General features: G+C 43.0%; 1 protein-coding gene across 6 annotated transcripts in view; it reads right to left on the bottom strand.

Moving 5' to 3' along the window:
* Positions 1 to 523: 523 nt before the first annotated feature.
* The window catches only part of LOC134227546 (zinc finger protein sens-like), a 555365-nt gene continuing 536493 nt past the window's right edge, over positions 524 to 19395 (bottom strand). For all 6 annotated transcript variants that reach the window (XM_062709113.1, XM_062709112.1, XM_062709115.1 and 3 more), the window contains 2 exons: positions 2863 to 3006; positions 524 to 2800 (listed from right to left, as the gene is read on the bottom strand). In XM_062709113.1, coding sequence (XP_062565097.1) covers positions 1205 to 2800; positions 2863 to 3006 — 1740 coding nt within the window. In that variant the 3' untranslated portion in view covers positions 524 to 1204. The remainder of the gene's footprint in view (positions 2801 to 2862; positions 3007 to 19395) is intronic.

Genomic DNA, 19395 nt, shown 5'->3' with positions numbered 1-19395 from the left:
ATTCTGTTTGTTTTTGAAATATTTTTATCACTTGTTTGGGAAAAGTTGCCTTGTCGACGGAGTATATCTCATATTTAATGAATTTATAAATTGCGGGGGTAGGATATTCAGTTTGAGTCAAAATAAAGAAGTGTTGTGGATTTACATAATTATTTCATGCTCAGAACCAATTTAAATGTAAAATTTCTTATGAACCTTTCCCTAATAACCTCATCCGATTTTTTATTTTAGGTCAAATATGGGTCCCAGAGAACCCATATTTTAAGCCCTTAGTCTTCGAAAAGTCAAAACAAAAAAATAAAAAAGTGCTTCACCGGCTTGAAGAATTCTAGACCAACATTTGAAAAGGGCGTAACTGCCAAAATTTATTCCTTATGATTCTTCGTCTACATATTTAGCTACAGTCGGGATTCGCTGGTTGGGATTTTAATACTTGGGTCACTTTTTAGTTGGGCCTCCGCTGGTTGGGCCATGGCCCAACTAAAGAGCAACCGTACGTCGAAATTCAATGTAAACACGGAAAACAGGATTGGGCGTCACTGGACATCATTTGTGATGTTCAAATCGAAATACACGTGTTCAAATGGCTGTCAGTTGGCCCAACTAAAAAACCGAATTCGTTAGTTGGGCCGAGGTCGTGGCCCAACCAGCGAATCGCGACTGTATATATGTGGACAAAGAATCAGAAGGAATACATTTTGGCTGTTACTTTTCAAATGTTGGTCTAAAATTGGTCTGAGGTCATTACAAAATTAGGCAAATTTTGGTCCAAAAGTAAACTTGCAGCGGTTTTTTTTATTTTTAGTTTTAAATTTAAAAAAATATTTAGAGGCGTTAGCAATATGGATTTTTTGAGAAAGTTGATCAAGAACAAGTTAAAGAATCGTTTGAGCGATTTTTTTTACGGGAAACGTCAATATTTCGTGAAACTTCGTTTTAAACATAACTGACAAGATGACCCAAGATAACACAAGAGTTATACTATAAATAAAGTACTATAGAATCATGGATAATGAGCAGGTAGAAAACAAACAAGTGAAAAAAAATCCATCAGACTGGCAACATTTCATTTTCCAAAAATTGTGCGTTCCATACTATTGTATACTAATGGTTGTTTTCGGTTTTGCGAACTCATCTGAATTGTTTTTTTTTGCGGGCAGTGAGGGTCTGTGCTGTTTCACTCTTATGTAATATCCGAGGCCAGTTACCGGCCGGCAACGATGGTGGCAGTGTTGAGTAGAATCGGTTGCGACACCGACTGTTGCACCTGCTGGACAGACTGCAGTGGCGGGAGAAGGTTTGACTGCACCGGTACCGGAGACGGTGACAGTTGCGGGGGACCGGCTTGCTGTTGCGCAGCAGCAGCTGCTGATGCTGCCGCTTGCTCTGCCGCTGCTCGGTTCGATTTGCTGGCCTTAACACTGCCGGAGGGGTTCTTCTGGGCCATGTGCGTTTGGTAGTGCTTGGCCAGATGAGCTTTTTGGCGGAAGCTTTTTCCGCAGAGCGAACATGCGAAAGGTTTCTCGCCGGTGTGCGTCCTAATGTGAACGTTGACGGAGTATTTATCTTTGAAGCCCTTGGAGCAGATCGAACAGTAGTGGAGAGATCGTTCTTTCCGCTGGCCATTGCAGTGCGTCGGGCTGGGGTTGTTGTTACTGGGGCTGTGATTGGTTGAGCTGAGTAACGACGCCGAGGTGGTGTTGAGATTGCTCATGCTGGTGTTGTTATTGTTGTGCGTTATGCTGTTGTTGTTGTTGGTGGTAGTGGTGGCGTTTGCACTGCTGCTGGTGAGAGATCGCTTGTACTTCTTGGATGACCGAGGCGCTTTCACCTTGGTGGTTGAGGTCGTGGTTACCACGTCGGACGAGGTGGTCGTCGATATCGAGTGGTGGCTAGCGCCACTGTTGACGCTGGATATCACTAGGTTCTGATTACTGTTATTACTACTGATAAGGCTAGGATTTTGATGTTGGTGGTTGATGGCAGCTGATTCAACGATGATTTCGGTATAGTTGTTGTTGTCCGTGCAGAACTGCTGGACCTCGGAGGCGATCCGTTTCAGCTTCTCGTAATCTTCAGTGAAGCTGGGCTCTAGGGTGAGGAACATGTCGTCGTCAACCACGACTCCTGAGCCGAGATCACCTATTGAGCCGCCACCAAGGCTGGCAGGGTGTGGTTGGTGTTGCTGCGGGTGGTTCGAGTTGGGTGAGTGCAAGGTGGAATCTTCGAATAGAGGATTCGTGAGTGTCGAGTCTGCGTAACCAAGCGTTTCGGCATCGCTGGAATAGAGAACTCTCCTCAGGTCTTCCTCTTTGATCTGCCCGGCAGGTATTACCGTGATGCCATTTTGCAGCTGGACGGCTGTTCCTTTGGTGTAACCCTTGCCTTGCAGGGCACTCCGTAGTAGGGACTCGGGGGTTTCGTGCTCTATCACATTGTGGTCTGACATTTGCCAGTCGTTGTTATTGTTCTGATAGGCTATCACACTGTTCGGGTCCATCAGGTTGTTGGACAGGACGATGTTGGTCGACGAGACCGGTATTTGTTGTACTTGCTGGTGCAGGTGCTGCTGCTGTTGCTGCGTTAGCAGTTGCTGCTGAGGATCCTCCTTGGCGTGGTGATCGGTGCCGAACCCGCTGTCATCGTAGGAAAAGCACTCGGTCTTGACGTAGCCCGGAAAGCCTCCTAGAATGGTGTCGAGATCGAGATTAGCGGCAGGAGGCGGTGGCTCGGATGGGGTGGGATCCTTCCGCAGGACCCATGGTTCCGGAGCTCCGTTGAGCACTGTGAGGGTGTAGATCTGGAAATGTGGTGCAAATGAATAAGATGGTTGAAGATGCTGTTTGATGTCTTCGAACATACCTGCCCATCCGTATCAGCTACGGAATTACTGATGGAGCCCACAGACGGTTGCCCATTGTTTTGTTGCTGAATCCAACAGTAGCGATTCATTTCGTCGAACATGGATTGATCGAGTCGGTTGACGTCCTTATCAGGTCCCCAGAACTGCGTGAAGTAGAAATTAGAAATCAAATCAGTGTTGACGGCAGTGTATTATAATTTTGTAGATCGTAGATGTGTTTATGTTTGAATCTTTTGAATTGCCACATTTAATTGGTAGATATAGTGAAGGGAAAGGAGTAAAGGTATGAAAGACGAAAAAAATAAAAGTACAGTAAATAAAATTGAAAGAAACTCAAAACGTTGAATAAAATTCAGTTAAAAGCTAATAAAAATTATAAAAATAGAGAAGAAATCAAACAAGAAGCTCACGATGATAACGATAAAACCTTTCAAATACAAATTAAAAAATTAAATGATGGAAAGTAAAAGATGTAGAAATTCGTAAGTAAAATTCGAAGTAAACCAAATGTAGAGGAAAATAATAATAGAGCATCTTAATTATTGGTACATCACATTTTAACTCGAGTTTAAAGTCATTTTTAAATACTTTAGGTAAGTGATGTGATGTAAGTACTGTCAACTATGAGAGTCTTTGAAAACTGATGCCAACGTTGTAGTTTTATTGTAAGGCACAACATAGCGAACTGTTTAAGCAGTGCAGTTCCAATTTCAATATTCAGAGTAATTTTGTTAAAGTTAGCAGCTCGATAAAGCTAACATTTTATCACATAAGTAATCATAAGCAGCACACTAGTTATGTCTGAGTAGGGTAAGACGGTATAATATGCCCCCCCCCCCTAAAGTAATAACTATGATAACTTTTTACTTTTCAACGCAATTTATGCAAACTTTGTGTTATTTGGTAGTCCAACAGGAAGTCGCAAATGCATTGCTTGTGAATAGTCATATGAAAATATTAAAGAGAACACGTAATAAAGCTTTTTTTAAAAAGTCATAAAAAAATTGATTTTAATAAGTGTCTGCGCAAAACACGCCACCGTAACCAAAGACGTTTCATAGCCCTTCATTAGTATTTTATCTATCCCATAGTAAAAAGGTTATATACTTGAAACCAACATAAGTCCATTTAAATAGGTTTGAATTACATTTCGATAGTTTCCATATAATTTTGAAGTAACTGCTGCTGAGCTCACCGCGCTTGTGTCATAGTAGGTGAGGGCATATCGTCCTGCCTATAAACTGGGGCGTAGCGTGTAAGTTGCTGTCCTATTTCGCGCGTACGACGCCACCATGCTGAGGAAAGCCCTGCCGTGAAATGGCAGACGCCCGGTATACTGGTTGAGTGCCGAGATTGCGGCCCTTCGATCAACCTGCCTCGAGGCCAGACGAAGGATGTAACATGCCCGCATTGAGGATGAAAGAGCGAACCACCGTGAAGTGTTATGAGTTAACAAGGCCATCAAGAGCAGTAAGCGAGCGTGTTTCGACAACCTATGCGAAGGAGCCAACGCGAATCCGTGGGGTGACGGGTGATAGCCAAGACCAAAGGGAGCTCTTCACCCCCCGTAGGTTGGCGAGGATTATCGAGGTACTCTTCCTGTCCCGAGCCACAAGTCCCTGCCCTCCTGCACCGCAAGGCAATATAAGTGCGGCCAAAATGGTGGATCCGGTGACGAACGAAGAGTTACTCGCGGTGGGCAAATCCCTGGTAACAAACAAAGCTCCAGGGCCTGATGGAGCTCCAAACAGCGCTCTCAATGCAGTAATTATAGCGAACCCGAACATGTTCAGGCTAGCTATGCAAAGATGCCTTGATCAGTGTAAATTCCCCGAAAGATGGAAAAGGCAGAAATTGGTATTGTTGCCGAATGCCGGGAAGCCGCCGGGCGACCCATCGGCGTGTAGACCAATCTGTCTTACAGACATGACGGGCATGTGGCTAGAGAGGATCATCCTTCACAGGCTGACCTCGTACTCAGAGGGTATAATTGCCGGTCTAGCCAACCGGGAGCACTTCCGAGATTCCCCGAATTAACTGCCTCAGGGTCGGCACACTCTCGTAAGTTTACCGCGGGACAGGGAATCTTCGCACTTGAATTAAGGAAAACCTACCAGCACTTTCAACGATTTTCACAATTTTATTAGCTACACTCTTTCTAACTTTCCTCCCACTTCCTTATCTACTAGCTAACCTCACCGGGCGGGGCCCCTTTCTTCACTCCACAGCCACATCCTCTCCTTCTCCGCGTTTCTGCTCCCTCTATGTCTGCTACGGATGGCTTCGACCACGTCTGGTCACGTTCCGCGGCGTGGCACCAAGGGTTCGTCGGCGAACCAGCTGCGCGTCCTCGACTACCGATATGTTGACGGATCGGTCTTCGGCGAATAACGGTGTCGGAATCTACCCGGCGAAGGGGCTCTAGGATGGCACAAGGACTCCCCGGGAGCTGGGGCCGTATCGCAAATACAGCGGTCAAAATAGCGACAGCACGGTGGAACAACGGGGTCCCGATTTTCCTCCTTATGTTCACAATATGGTAAATTAAAACTGCTTGAATTGTAACTTTTACGTAGCGCTTTGGACATCTAGTCTTGTTCACGACCCAGACCAATCAGCCCCAAGGTTCATGACCCCATCTCCGGTCATCGGCTTTTCGCAGTCTTCATCCCTTTTTCGTGCCACCCGTTAGCATCATGGCCGCTCCCAACTCCGTATCCTGATGCTCCTAATAGTGGTATGAAGAAGCTTGGATGGCCGTTAAGGTGGTGGTTGCTCCTAATAGTTATCTACTTGTATGCCAAGTGTACTTTGCTGGGGGAAAAACCTTAAAACTCACACAAAAACATCCTGTTATACATATTCACGATTATTAAAAGACAAAATCTCTTCAATACGCACAATTAGCAAAACCGAACACTTACCAGGGTACGGACGTCCTGTCAAGCAATCAGTTCGGTTTTCGCAAGGGTAAGTCCACGTTGGACGCTATTAACTCGGTGGTAAAGATCGCCGAGATAGCGATTCACCAGAAAAGGCGAGGAATCCGATACTGTGCGTTAGTGACACTTGATGTGAAGAACGCATTCAACAGCGCAAGCTGGGATGCCATCGCGCTCTTGTTACACCGGCTTAGCCTGCCTTAGCCTTAGTACAGGCCCCTGTACCGGATTTTGGAATGGTATCTCCAGAATCGTGCACTATTATGTGAGACCGATGCCGGTCAGAGAAGCGTTCCCATTACCGCAGGTTCAAGACTGAGCCCGGTATTATGGAATCTTATGCATGACGGGGTTCTGAAGCTAAGGTTCCCACCTGGTGTTAAGATCGTCGGCTTTGCCGATGACGTAACCTTGCAGGTCTACGGGAAGTCAATTACCGATGTAGAACTGACCGCAGCACAGGCGATCAACACGGTGGTGGATTGGATGAGCGCCTGAGGCTTGGAGCTCGCTTAATATAAGACGGAGGTGATTATCGTTAACAACCGCAAGTCGGTTCAACATGCAGTGATTCATGTGGGTGAAGTCGCGTTCGCATCGGAGCGGAGTTTGAAGCTCATTGGGGTCATAATAGACAAGCTGACCTTCGCTTCGCCAGGCATGTCGACTATGCGTGCAATAGGGCTTCTACTGCTGTTGCGGCATAATCGAGGATGATGTCCAACAGTTCCAAGGTGCGTCTACTGGCAGGCGTTGCCGTTCTATTCTTAGGCACGGCGGCCCGTCCTGCGCAAGAGCATTGGGGGTAATCAGTTACCTACGGAAGCTGGAGAGCACGTACAGCTTGATGTGTCTTAGAGTGATATCTGCCTTCCGCACGATATCACACGATGCAGCCTGCGTGATAGCGCGCATGATGCCAGTCGGGCTGGTCATCCGGGAAGACGAGAAGTTCGAGTTACGTGGCACCAGCGGAGTTTGCGAACGCATCAGGGAGAATTCGTTTGCCAGATGGCAGCGCGAGTGGGATAACTCTTTTAAAGTTAGGTGGACCTACCTTACTAGCAGCACACATGTTCGATATAAGTTACTGTAACTCATATGGCCTGAATCAGTCACAATCAAGTTGCTGCAACTATTTTCGGCTGCCTTGTGCTGCTCGGGCTGCTGATACCTAACATATCGAGCTGGGTTGGGATACCCCATGGGAAAGTTCACTTTCATCTGACACAATTCCTGCCAGGCCATGGCTGCTTCCGGCAGTACCTCCACAAGCACGCGGAGGACCCCGTCTGCCCTGACTGTCCAGGTGTGAAAAGTGGGAAGAGAAAAGTGAACAGAGAACTTCTTCCTTCTTCTTTCTGCTCCTTCTTTCTTCTTCTTTTTTCTCCTTCTTCCTTCTTCTTCTTCCTTTTCCCTTCTCCCTTCTCCTTTTTCCTTATTCTTTCTTCTTTCTTTCTTTTTCCTTCTTTCTTTTTTCTTTTTCCTTCCTTTTTCTTTCTTTTTTTTCATTCCCCTTTCTTTCTTCTTTCTACTTCCTTCTTTCTAATTCCTCTTCCTTCCCCCTTCGCCCTTTTTTCTTCTTCCTTCTTCATTATTTCTATTCCTTCTCTCTTCTTCTTTCTTCCCTCTTCCTTTTTCTTTGTTCCTTCTTCTTTCTTCCTTCTTCCTTCTTCCGTCTTCCTTCTTCCTTCTTCCTTCTTCCTTCTTCTTTGTTCCTTCTTCCTTCTTCCTTCTTCCTTCTTCCTTCTTTCTTCTTCTTTGTTCCTTCTTCCTTCTTCCTTCTTCCTTCTTCATTCTTCCTTCTTCATTCTTCCTTCTTCCATCTTCCTTCTTCCATTTTCCTTCGTCCTTTTTCCTTCTTCCTTCTTCCTTCTTCTTTCTCCCTTGTTCCTTATTCCTTCTTCCTTCTTCCTTATTTCTTCTTCCTTCTTTCTTCTTCCTTCTTCCTTCTTCCTTCTTCTTTTATCCTTCTTCCTTCTTCTTTTTTCATTCTTCCTTCTTCCATCCTCCATCTTCCGTCTTCCTTCTTCCTTCTTCCTTCTTTTTTTCTTCCTTCTTCCTTCTTCCATTTTCCTTCTTGCTTCTTCCTTCTTCTTTCTTCATTCTTCCTTCTTCCTTCTTCTTTCTTCTTTCTTCTTTCTTCCTTCATCCTTCTTCCTTATTCCTTCTTCCTTATTCCTTCTTCCTTCTTTCTTCTTTATTCTTTCTTGTTCTTTCTCCCTTCTTCCTTCTTTCTTCTTCTTTCTTCCTTCTTCCTTCTTCCTTCTTCCGTCTTCCTTCTTCCTTCTTCCTTCTTCCTTCTTCTTTGTTCCTTCTTCCTTCTTCCTTCTTCCTTCCTCCTTCTTCCTTCTTCCTTCTTCTTCGTTTATTCTTCATTCGGAGAATTTCAACTATTCGGCCAAACGGCATTAGGCCAGATGGCGTTCGGCCAAATGACCCTTTCGGCCAAATGGCATTCGGCCAAACGACATTCGGCCAAACGGCATTCGGCCAAATGACCCAAAACCCTCCAGATACCCTTATAGTGGAACGCACTTTCAACTGCAACCACTCAGATTGCCTGCACCTTGCGGAGAACCTGGCGCGCCGAGCAGCAGTAGACAAGCATGACCAACGTGTGATTGGTTAGTTGGAGCGAAAACAGTGTATAAGTGAATGAGAGGTTTGGAGTGAATGAGAGGATTGTAGCGTAGAACTGTTGGTACCTATCGCTATCGACACCTCGAGGCATAGCAGAGGAGAGTAGAGTGAGCATCAAAGTCAGCCTCACATGGCATGTCAGAAGTGAGAATCTAAGTAAGTCCCACATTGTGTGTCAGAGCGTGTGTCAGGAGGAGTGGCAGGGTGTGCTAGAGTGAGCACTCAAATAAGTCCCAAATTGGTGTGCTAGAGCGTGAATCAGGTTCTTGGCAGTTCCTGGGGTATTAGGAGAGAGGGTAACTCAAGTAATCTTCCGCTTCTTGGTTGGGTTTAGTGGGTCGGCCGTCTGTCAACCCGACTCCCTGAGTGATAGTTTCAAGTGTCTGTTTGCAGATTTGGCTTCATCCCTCTATAAAAAAGACACGTATTAGTCTGAAAACGGGAATGTCCTTCCCATGTAAGTTCTCGAGGGGCACTCTGCGGGGTTTCTGTAGTAGCCAATGAATACGTGAAGAATAAGCTATCGCATGACACTTTTTGGTTACAACTAGGGTGAGTGTACTAATCGTCGCCATAGTTAAGAACAACTATTTTTAAATAATTAAAATTGGCATAAATAAGGGGGACTAGGGGGCTTAGCCCACCCTAGAAAAAATTAGCCCCCCCCCCTATTTAGTTAGCAGTGATATCAATTTTCAAAACATAGCATAATGCATTACTGAAAAAGTTATCTTTCATATTCCACCTATCCTATAATGAAATGAGTGAAAGACAAATGAACTTGTTACTCATTTCTGAGAAAGATTCCTGAGTGGTAGTGAAATTGCACTTGGTGTTAATTATGAAAAGGCAATATCTAATTGATTAGAAAGCATCCAAGTAAGCTTGATATGAACAACAACGGAGAGCCACCAAAATATAAATCAAAGCAATCGCCAGCAGTCAAAGACATCACGGACTGGAGTGACAGATAATCAGCAGACTAGAATGGGAAAATATCGATACTGCCGAATCGATGTTTTTATTGTCGAAATATCGATGCCGAAAAATATCGGCGTTGAAACATCGATATTCCGATATATCGATACGTCCGAAAAATTAAAAGCACGAGCAAAAAAAAGGATTTTCCTTTTCAGGTCATCGAGCCACGCATCAATGTTTCGCTGTTTTTAACAGATTGTGCATAATGTGCTATATTTTTACTTTTGTTATATTACGGATAATGTCTCGGAATTTAAAAAATCTAAATCCGATATCAGCTACAAAAAATCGATACGGTCAAATATCGAACATAAAAAAATCGATTAATCGAAGCGAAAATATCGATTCCAGAAATATCGTATCGGTATCGCCCATTCCTACAGCAGACTACCGCTTGCCTAGCAGCATGATAATCTCCACAATTCACATCACAATCCGAAATGAATTTCCATCAGAATCCGCGAAAAATTCTCATTGGAATCTCTGGAGAATTACTTTCAGAATCATCGAAGTATTCCAATCGGAATCCACAAGAATTCACACTGGATTCGTTTTGGTGTCGTTGAGGGATATCCATGAGAATCTGTAGGAGATACCCTTCCTAATCCATGGAGGATTTGCTTCAGCATCTCGCGTTGATTTTCTTCGGAATTCCTCCTGATTTGTTTCGGAATCATCCGGAGATTTGCTTCGGAATTCCTCGAAGATTTAGTTCGGACTCCTTCGATGGTTTATTTCGGAATCCCTCGACGACTTGCTTCGGAATCATTCGACGATTTGCTTCGGAATCCCTCAGCGATTTGCTTCAACATCCCTGGAGGGTTCCCTTTGGAATCATTGGAGGATTCTTTACGGAATCCCTGATTAATTTGGAGTCCCTCGACGATTTACTTCGGCATCCCTCGACAGATTGTTTCGGAATCCTTCAACGGTTTGTCTACATCCCTGCAACATTACCTACGCAATCCCTGGAACATTCACGTTGGAATTTGTGGAGAATTTCCGACGGAATCTCTGGAACATTCCCGTTGGAACTCCTGGAACATTCATGTCGAAGTCCCTGGAATGTTTCCGTCGGAATTTCTGAAGGATTGCATTCAAAATCTTTAGATCATTCTGATTGGAATCAATGAAATATTTCCGTAGGATTCTCCAGAACTTTCCCGTTCCAATTCCTGGAATGTTCTCATTGAAAAACTAATACATCTGGATAATCAAGAGACATAACAGCTTTCGATTGGAACCTGTTGATCAGAAATTGGAAAAGATTAACTATGTCAAATAAGCCAATAAAAAATATATAGTGAGTAAAAATAGGGTAAAAACACCGTTTTTAGGCCAAAACTGCCAGAAAGAGATGCGTGCCGTGAACAAACGGCAGAGTATTGAATTCCTTATCGAATAATCTATCTTTTGGTATGAAAACATGGAATGTAATCCAGCGGATATTGAATTATTGAGATATTGAATTTAAAGACTTTTTTCAAGGAAAAAACCCCTTTGTGCTTCACTTGGTGCGGTTTGGCAGAATCCCGACCAAATATAGCCTCATATTTACAATATAGGGTAAAGTGCCCAATAGTGGACCCCCAACCAATAGTGGACCCTCCAGCCATTTTTGCATTATTACAGCACAATGTAAACGTTTTGCTATGAAATTCCATCGGAAGAACCTACCTTACAGTCCTACGATTTGATCACATGCATTGGAAATGCTATGGAAAGTAAAATTAAATGATTTTTTTTTACTTTCTATAAAAAATAAACACGATAGTGTCCATTATAGGCAAATTTTGGGGGGTCCATAATAGGGCAGAAGAACGTCCCGAAACGGAACATAAAAATCAAATGAAGTGTCGACTATAGGGAAGCAAATTCCTATTATGGACCCCCAGGGGGTCTACTATAGGGCGAATTCAGTCAGACTTTAAAAGGTTAATTTCAACGAATAACGTCGTGTATTTGAGTGTTTTATGTATGTATCGTGAAGAGGAGATGCAGGACTTGGTATTAGATGTCAAGCAGAATTAATATGTTGAAAATTTCTACTCCTTATGACAAAAAGAGCAAAATTTCGCTACTAGGGGGTCCACTATCGGGCATTTTACCCTACATTTGATCACTAACCAAGGCGACTTATAACATATTACTTTTCCTACTAATCTACTATTTCTTTCCAGTGTCTGTTGTAGCAGCGTGTATTGAACTAATTTTTCTTTCTTAATCCTAATTGACTGTGCGGACGTGGCCGGTATCGTTATTTGTCTTAAATTGTAGAAACTCCGGATCATGTAAGGGAGACTGGGGAGACTTGATTCCCTTTTCTGATTTCCGATGCATCACAGCCAAAAATAAATAAACATACACGATTTCCACACAGACTCTATATAGTATTTTACTTTACTGATGTATGACAGTTCCTAAATTATTGCTGTTATTGATACACAATCGATTTTTTGGAGTGCTGTCAATAATCGACTTTTAAAATATTTGGGGGAAATTAATTCCTCTCCAAGAACTTGCTTTGATAAAATTAGAAAGGTGCCCTCAGATTTTTAAATTATTTTTTCTTTTAAATGCGCGGAATTTCGATGAGGGATCTAAAGGGGGATCAAGTGTCCCCATATTGAGGCAATAACTTCAAATCCAAATATCCTAAAACTTTGATGGAATGTTGACTGACATTTTCATCAGTACAGATCAATAAGCATATTTATGGCTTTTTGCTGTGAAAAAAACGAAAGCATTTGGTCATTGTTATGAAACGTTATTCAAATTTTGCGTGGTCAATGAAAAAATCTTTAGGAAGGTCAAAACATACAAACCGCCCTGCCGAATAAATAACGTTGTCAATCCAAAAAATAACTCACCACATAAAGGTGATTTGTGTAAAAAATACGCTAGAATAAAACTACTTTCATTCTCGATAAAACAGGGGTGATCAAGTCTCCCCTCCTTCCCCTAGAGTGAGTCCCAAGGAAGCAATTTAATTGGTGAGCTGTACATATTTGTTGTTTCTGGGTTAATCGCGACTAGCAACTACGATGTGTATACAGTCCATCAAGCTAAGCTACACAATATGAGTTATAGGCTAAAAGTCAGTAAATAACTTAAATCCCTAAAACTAGTTTAAAACAAATCCGATGTAATACAGATTGGCTGAATTTCGTTTGATTTATCGTACGTTCGAGCTTAGCAACGCCGCTCGTGCGCGTCGAGACACATTTAGATCGAAAGATTCGTATCAGCCCACGTTTGCCACCTCGAACAAAACGGCAAGTGACGAACCGGAAAAGCAGCCATTTATACAGCAGCAGCATTAACCGGGTAACCTCTTGAATAGTTATGAGGGGAGGCCAGGGATGTTAATTTTTTTGTCTATCCCTACATTTTCGGGCCACTACTGCAACGGCAGGAATTTATTAGCCATCACACCATCTCTGCTGGCGGGTGTAGCTGTAGAAGCAGCATCACAAAACGGTTGTTTGTTACTGTTGATGGTCACTGGTGATGCTGGTGCGATGATGGTAATGATGGCCATACAAACATAGCAACTGGGGATCTAGTCTATTAGCCGCGTCGAAAAGAAGCGCATAAAAAGGCAGTCGGCTCTTTATGAGTTTTTTTTAAATAAAGAAATTATTGTTATTTAATTCACATTTAAAGTGCCCGTGCTTTCTTTGCCACCGCGCCGACCGTCGCACTATGAACCACACTGGCGGACAGAATAGGATCATTTTGTTTTTCTTTTGCAAGTCTGTATCGCGTTTGAGATAGATGTATCAAATTTAGTGAAAAACAGATTAGCATCACATACCATAGAAAACTAAAATTTTGCTAAAATCACAATAAAAACCTATAAAAACATCAACCGTCTAAGACTAGTTTAGTACTCTTAATTTAATTCCACTACGTTTTGTTATCTTTGCAGATACGTATTTCGACCACAACTGTATGGTTGTCTTCAGTGTCTCGTACTTGACTCGATTTCGACTCGTTGTGGTCGAAATACGTATCTGCAAAGATAACAAAACGTAGTGGAATTAAATGGAGAGTACTAAACTCGTCTTAGACGGTTGAATACATTCCACTAAAAAGAGCCTAAAATATTTTTTTCCAATAAAAACATGTTTTACTATTATTGGATGGGATTTCCAACGACCTTTCTTTCCTTACAACGCAATCAATGTATCATGCGCTTCCATACACTATTATTACCAAATAAAGTATAGGGAAACATAATCCAATATACTTTCTTGATATTCCACACTACGTAAACTACGTATAGGTCAACGATTGATATTGAAATATGTTCAAGATAAAAAATATGTTGTTTGTCTGACGGAATGATGAGCAAAGCAAATGATTTATTTGTGTAGGAGTAGTCTAGAAGAACTCTAGCCAGATTAGGAAAACATGCAAAGCAAAACTCCTCTTTTAATTTCAGTTCATCGCATTCCCCATAGTGCACCACGTTTGTATACTCATTTGTTGAACGACGCGCTTGGCTAAATACAACAATTTGTAAATCCGTGTTTGCTGTACATATTCGCGGTAGGAGCCGCTGGGCGCTAGCAGAAGCTGACTTGTGAATGAGAGCTAGAAGCCGCTTGGCTGAGTGCAGATCTCGTGCTGCTGAATGAAGAAAAAGAAGCGGAAAGGGCGGAACTTCGTTGGGGGGTGGATTGGGCAAACAAAACAGTAGCCGCTGGAGCGTGGGGTGAAAGGGCGCTTCTTCCCAATGGAATAATTAGAGTGGAAGTGGTGAGATGTTTTTAACCAACGATAACTGTTTAATGAGTGGCTGAGGATTGGAATTAAAAAAAAAAAAAAGATTTTGAAACACTTCTACGCAAGGTTACTTTCAATTACTTTTAATAAAGTCACTTTTTAATAGATAATCCCCCTCTTGGAGACAAGCGGCATTAAACATTTCAATGATACAGTACAATACCAAACAGTACGCAAACAGAGTCAGACTGGCTCGAGTGGAGTTTTAATCAAACGTGCCTCCAGCACTTTTTCAAGCATCTGTGTTAAGTTTTTCCCGAAGGGAATTTTCAATAAGTTTCAAGTGAGCATCATAAAAATATATTATATGAATTAATTAATTGTTTGTTTTGAACGCTTTTGAACTGTTGTGAACGTTTTGTTGAACGCTCAGGTTGGCCAAGAGGAGGAGTTTAGACCGACTATTGGGAAGTTCAGCGCACACCGGCTGACGAACGAAAACGGTCTACGACTAATTGATTTCGCTGCCTCCAAGAATATGGCCATTCGCAGCACCTACTTCCAACACAGCCTTCCGTATCGGTACACCTGGAGATCACCACTGCAGACAGAATCACAAATCGACCACGTTCTGCTTGGTGGACGTCACTTCTCCGACATTATCGACGTCAGGACATATCGTAGCGCTAACATCGACTCTGACCACTATCTGGTGATGGTTAAACTGCGCCCAAAACTATCCGTCATCAACAATATTCGGTACCGACGACCGCCGCGGTACGGCCTAGAGCGACTGAAGCAACCTGATGTCGCCACTGCATACGCACAGCATCTCGAGGCAGCGTTGCCGGAAGAGGGTGAGCTCGATGGGGCCCCTCTTGAGGACTGCTGGAATACAGTTAAAGCAGCCATTAACGACGCAGCGGAGAACAACGTCCGGTATATGGGACGAAGTCGACGGAACGATTGGTTCGACGAAGCGAGTGCATACAGATACTGGAGGAGAAGAACGCAGCGCGGACTACAGCAAGGTACCCGGAAGAACGTGGAACGTTATAGATGGAAGCGGAGACAGCAGACCCGCCTTTTTCAGGAGAAGAAACGCCGCCTGGAAGAAGCGGAGTGCGAGGAGATGGAACAGCTGTGCCATTCTCAAGAAACACGCAAGTTCTACCAGAAGCTCAACGCATCCCGCAAAGGCTTCGTGCCGCGAGCCGAAATGTGCCGGGATAAGGATGGGAGCATCTTGACGGACGAACGTGTGGTGATCGAAAGGTGGAAGCAGCACTACGAGGAATATTTGAATGGAGCTGAGAGTACAGGCAGTGAAAGTCAAGGCAGCGGAGGAGATGACTGCGTCAGTTCAGCGGACGATGGAAGCCAACCAGCCCCCACCTTGAGGGAAGTTAAGGATGCCATCCAACAGCTAAAGACCAATAAAGCAGCTGGTAAGGATGGTATCGGAGCTGAGCTCATCAAGATGGGCCCGGAAAAGGTAGCCACTTGCCTGCACAAATTGATAGTCAGAATCTGGGAAACTGAACAGCTACCGGAGGAGTGGAAGGTTGGGGTTATATGCCCCATCTACGAGAAATTGTCGCCTTTCTGGAGTGTGAGAACTATCGAGCGATCACCATCCTTAATGCCGCCTACAAAGTGATATCCCGGATCATCTTCCGTCGTCTGTCACCATTAGTGAATGAGTTCGTGGGAAGTTATCAAGCCGGCTTCGTTGACGGCCGCTCGGCAACGGACCAGATCTTTACTGTACGGCAAATCCTTCAAAATGCCGTGAATACCAGGTCCCAACGCATCATCTGTTCGTTGATTTCAAAGCGGCATACGGCAGTATAGACCGCGTAGAGCTATGGAAAATTATGGACGAGAACAGCTTCCCTGGGAAGCTTACCAGACTGATCAAAGCAACGGTGGATGGTGTGCAAAACTTTGTGAAGATTTCGGGCGAACACTCCAGTTCGTTCGAATCGCGCCGGGGACTAAGACAAGGTGATGGACATTCGTGCCTGTTGTTCAACATTGCGCTAGAAGGTGTCATGTGGAGAGCCGGGTGTAACAGTCGGGGTACGATTTTTAACAGATCCAGTCAATTTATTTGTTTCGCGGATGACATGGACATTGTCGGCCGAACATTTGCAAAGGTGGCAGAACTGTACACCCGCCTGAAACGTCAAGCAACAAAAGTTGGACTGGTGGTGAATGCCTCAAAGACAAAGTACATGCTTGTGGGCGGAACAGAGCGCGACAGGGCCCGCCTGGGGAACAGTGTTACGATAGACGGGGATACTTTCGAGGTGGTCGAGGAATTCGTCTACCTCGGATCCTTGCTAACGGATGACAACAACGTTAGTCGTGAAATGCGAAGGAGCATCATCTGTGGAAGTCGGGCCTACTACGGCCTCCAGAAGAAACTGCGGTCAAAAAAGATTCGCCACCGCACCAAATGTGTCATGTATAAGATGCTTAATAAGACCGGTTGTCCTCTACGGACATGAAACATGGACAATGCTCGAGAAGGACTTGTAAGCACTCGGAGTATTCGAGAAACGGGTGCTTAGGACCATCTTTGGCGGTGTGCAAGAAGACGTTGTGTGGCGGCGAAGAATGAACCATGAGCTCGCCAAACTCTACGGCGAACCCAGTATCCAGAAGGTAGCTAAAGCCGGAAGGGTATGATGGGCAGGGCATGTTGCAAGAATGCCGGACAGCAACCCTGCAAATATGGTGTTCGCTTCCGATACGGCAGGTACGAGACGACGTGGAGCGCAGCGAGCGAGATGGGCAGACCAGGTGCAGAACGACTTGGCGAGCGTGGGGCGTATTCGAGGATGGAGAGATGCGGCCTCGAACCGTGTATTGTGGCGTCAAATTGTTGATTCATTGTTGTTTAGATGTAGACTAAATAAATGAATGAATTGTTTGTTTTAATTATGGTCAATTTTTTTACTTTATAGATTTTGATCATTGGACTTTATACGTTCACATTTTTCCCAAAATTCATAAGCGTAACACATTTCAAAACATTAAGCAAAATATTGATAAATAGAAAAACCAACCCTGGAAGGGGTTGCTCGGTGGCTGGATATGCCTTCGGACATATGTGGGTTAAGAAAAAAAATCCAACTCGGGACTGGGTTGGTCGGCGGCTGGAATCATCTTCGGACCATAGCATAACAAAATAAGGAATTAATAATTATCAAGTGTTATAATACGTGTTTTAATACTCGATAATTATGAGTGTAAAAAAATACTCAGTATTTTCTGATTTTGATGCTGAGCCTGGAAAACTCAATCCAAGAAAGAATAACCAAAATCGGCAAATGTTAGCCACCGAGATTTAGATTATGTTTACATATTTGTTTTCTTTTCTGATTTTGATACTGGAAAAATGTTATGAGCCTGGCAAGCTCAATATAAGAAAGCATAACCAAAATCGGCAACTGTTAGTCACCGAGAGTTAGAATGTGAATGTAGGGGTGTGAAAATATGTTCAATATTTTCTGATTCTGATGCTGGAAGGAAGTTATGAGCGTGGAAAACTCAGCCCAAGAAAGCATAACCAAAATCGGCAACTGTTGGCCAACAAGATTTAGATTATAAACATTTTTGTATTTTTTTCTGATTTTGAAGCATGGAAATCTCAGCCCTAGAAAGCATATTCAAAATCGGCAACTGTTAACGAGAGTTAGAATATGAATGTAGGGGTGTGAAAATATGTTCAATATTTTCTAATTCTGATGATGGAAGTATGTTATGAGCCTGAAAAACTCATCCCAAGAAAGCATAACCAAAATTGGCAACTGTTAGTCACCGAGAGTTAGAATATGAATGTAGGGGTGTAAAGTTCAATATTTTCTGAATTTGATGCTGGAAGGAAGTTATGATCCTCCCGAGCAGGAGCGACGACCTGCATAACATAACGACGAAGCATAACCAAAATCGCCAATTGTTAGTCACCGAGATTTAGATAATGTGAACATCTTTGTAAATTTTTTTCTGATTTCTATGCTGGAAGAAAGTTATGAGCTTGGAAAACTCAGCCCAAGAAAGCATAATCAAAATCGGAAACTGTTAACGTGAGTTAGTATATGAATGTAGGGGTGTGAAAATATGTTCAACATTTTCTGATTCTGATACTGGAAGGATGTTATGAGTAGAGGTGTGCGCCGGCCCAAAAATCGTCGGCGGCGGCGTTTGTCATAATTTTGGTCGGCTGCGGCGGCGTGGATCGGCGTGGCGTTTTTTTTATTGGGGGTTCAAAATCGGCAAAATTAACATTACGTAATTTGTGAAAGAACCCCAATGTACGTCCCCACATAACGAATATTCATATGGAATTTAATTTCTAATTTTCCACGGGAACTAGTTTGAAGTTTCCTCCTTCTAAAAAAATATTAATTTTACACGTGACTTATTTCAAATTGTGACACAATATTTTGTGATTCAAACGCAAATATAACGTAAATGTATGCTTCTTTTGATGTACCCCTAGAATCCAATTCAAAAAATGTAATAATACATCAGAATATTAAATATTAGTTGAAAAAGGTATCAACGATGGAAGTAAAACTTAATCTTGTATTTTAAAAGATGTAAAATTACATACTCCTAGATTTCGGCACTGACGCCGCTCGAAAACAATCAGTCTCACTCTGAACAGCAGCGCGTCGCCATATTTGTCAAATTGTTGTGAAAAGTTTGGAAAAACGGCAGGTTTACTGCAACGGATTCGAAATATAAGCGTAAAGAGAATATCGTGGCAAACCAGAAGAACGCTCCACCACAAACGAATAAGGGATCGGTAATAAAATCATGCAGGTAGGTTTTCAGTCGAATGCAATCCCGTATAAACTTTTCAATTACAAAAATTTGTAACTGAACGAATTTTCTTGTTTATTGCAGACATCGCAAGAAAAATTCTCGTACTTTGTTTGGCAGCAGCTTGGTGAAAAAAATCCTGGACTGATGCAATATTATGCATATTGAGTATATTAGAGGCAGTCATTTGTAGCTACGGAAAAGTGGTTTATTGCTATAAAAGTGACTGAAGTGCATCGAAGAAAGGAAATCTGTAGAGTGCAATGAATAGCAACACAGTTTTTTTGTTTGTTATATTTCAGATTGTTACAATTGAAGATTATTTCGAATATTTCGCTACAAAGCACATTGTCATGACAGATTTAACTATTTTTTCTTACAAAACCAAAACATCTACCA

Source organism: Armigeres subalbatus, chromosome 3 (assembly GCF_024139115.2).
Source record: "Armigeres subalbatus isolate Guangzhou_Male chromosome 3, GZ_Asu_2, whole genome shotgun sequence".
NCBI lineage: Eukaryota > Metazoa > Arthropoda > Insecta > Diptera > Culicidae > Armigeres > Armigeres subalbatus.
The sequence above is the reverse complement of the archived record's forward strand: the minus strand, read 5'-3'. Positions and strand labels throughout refer to the sequence as shown.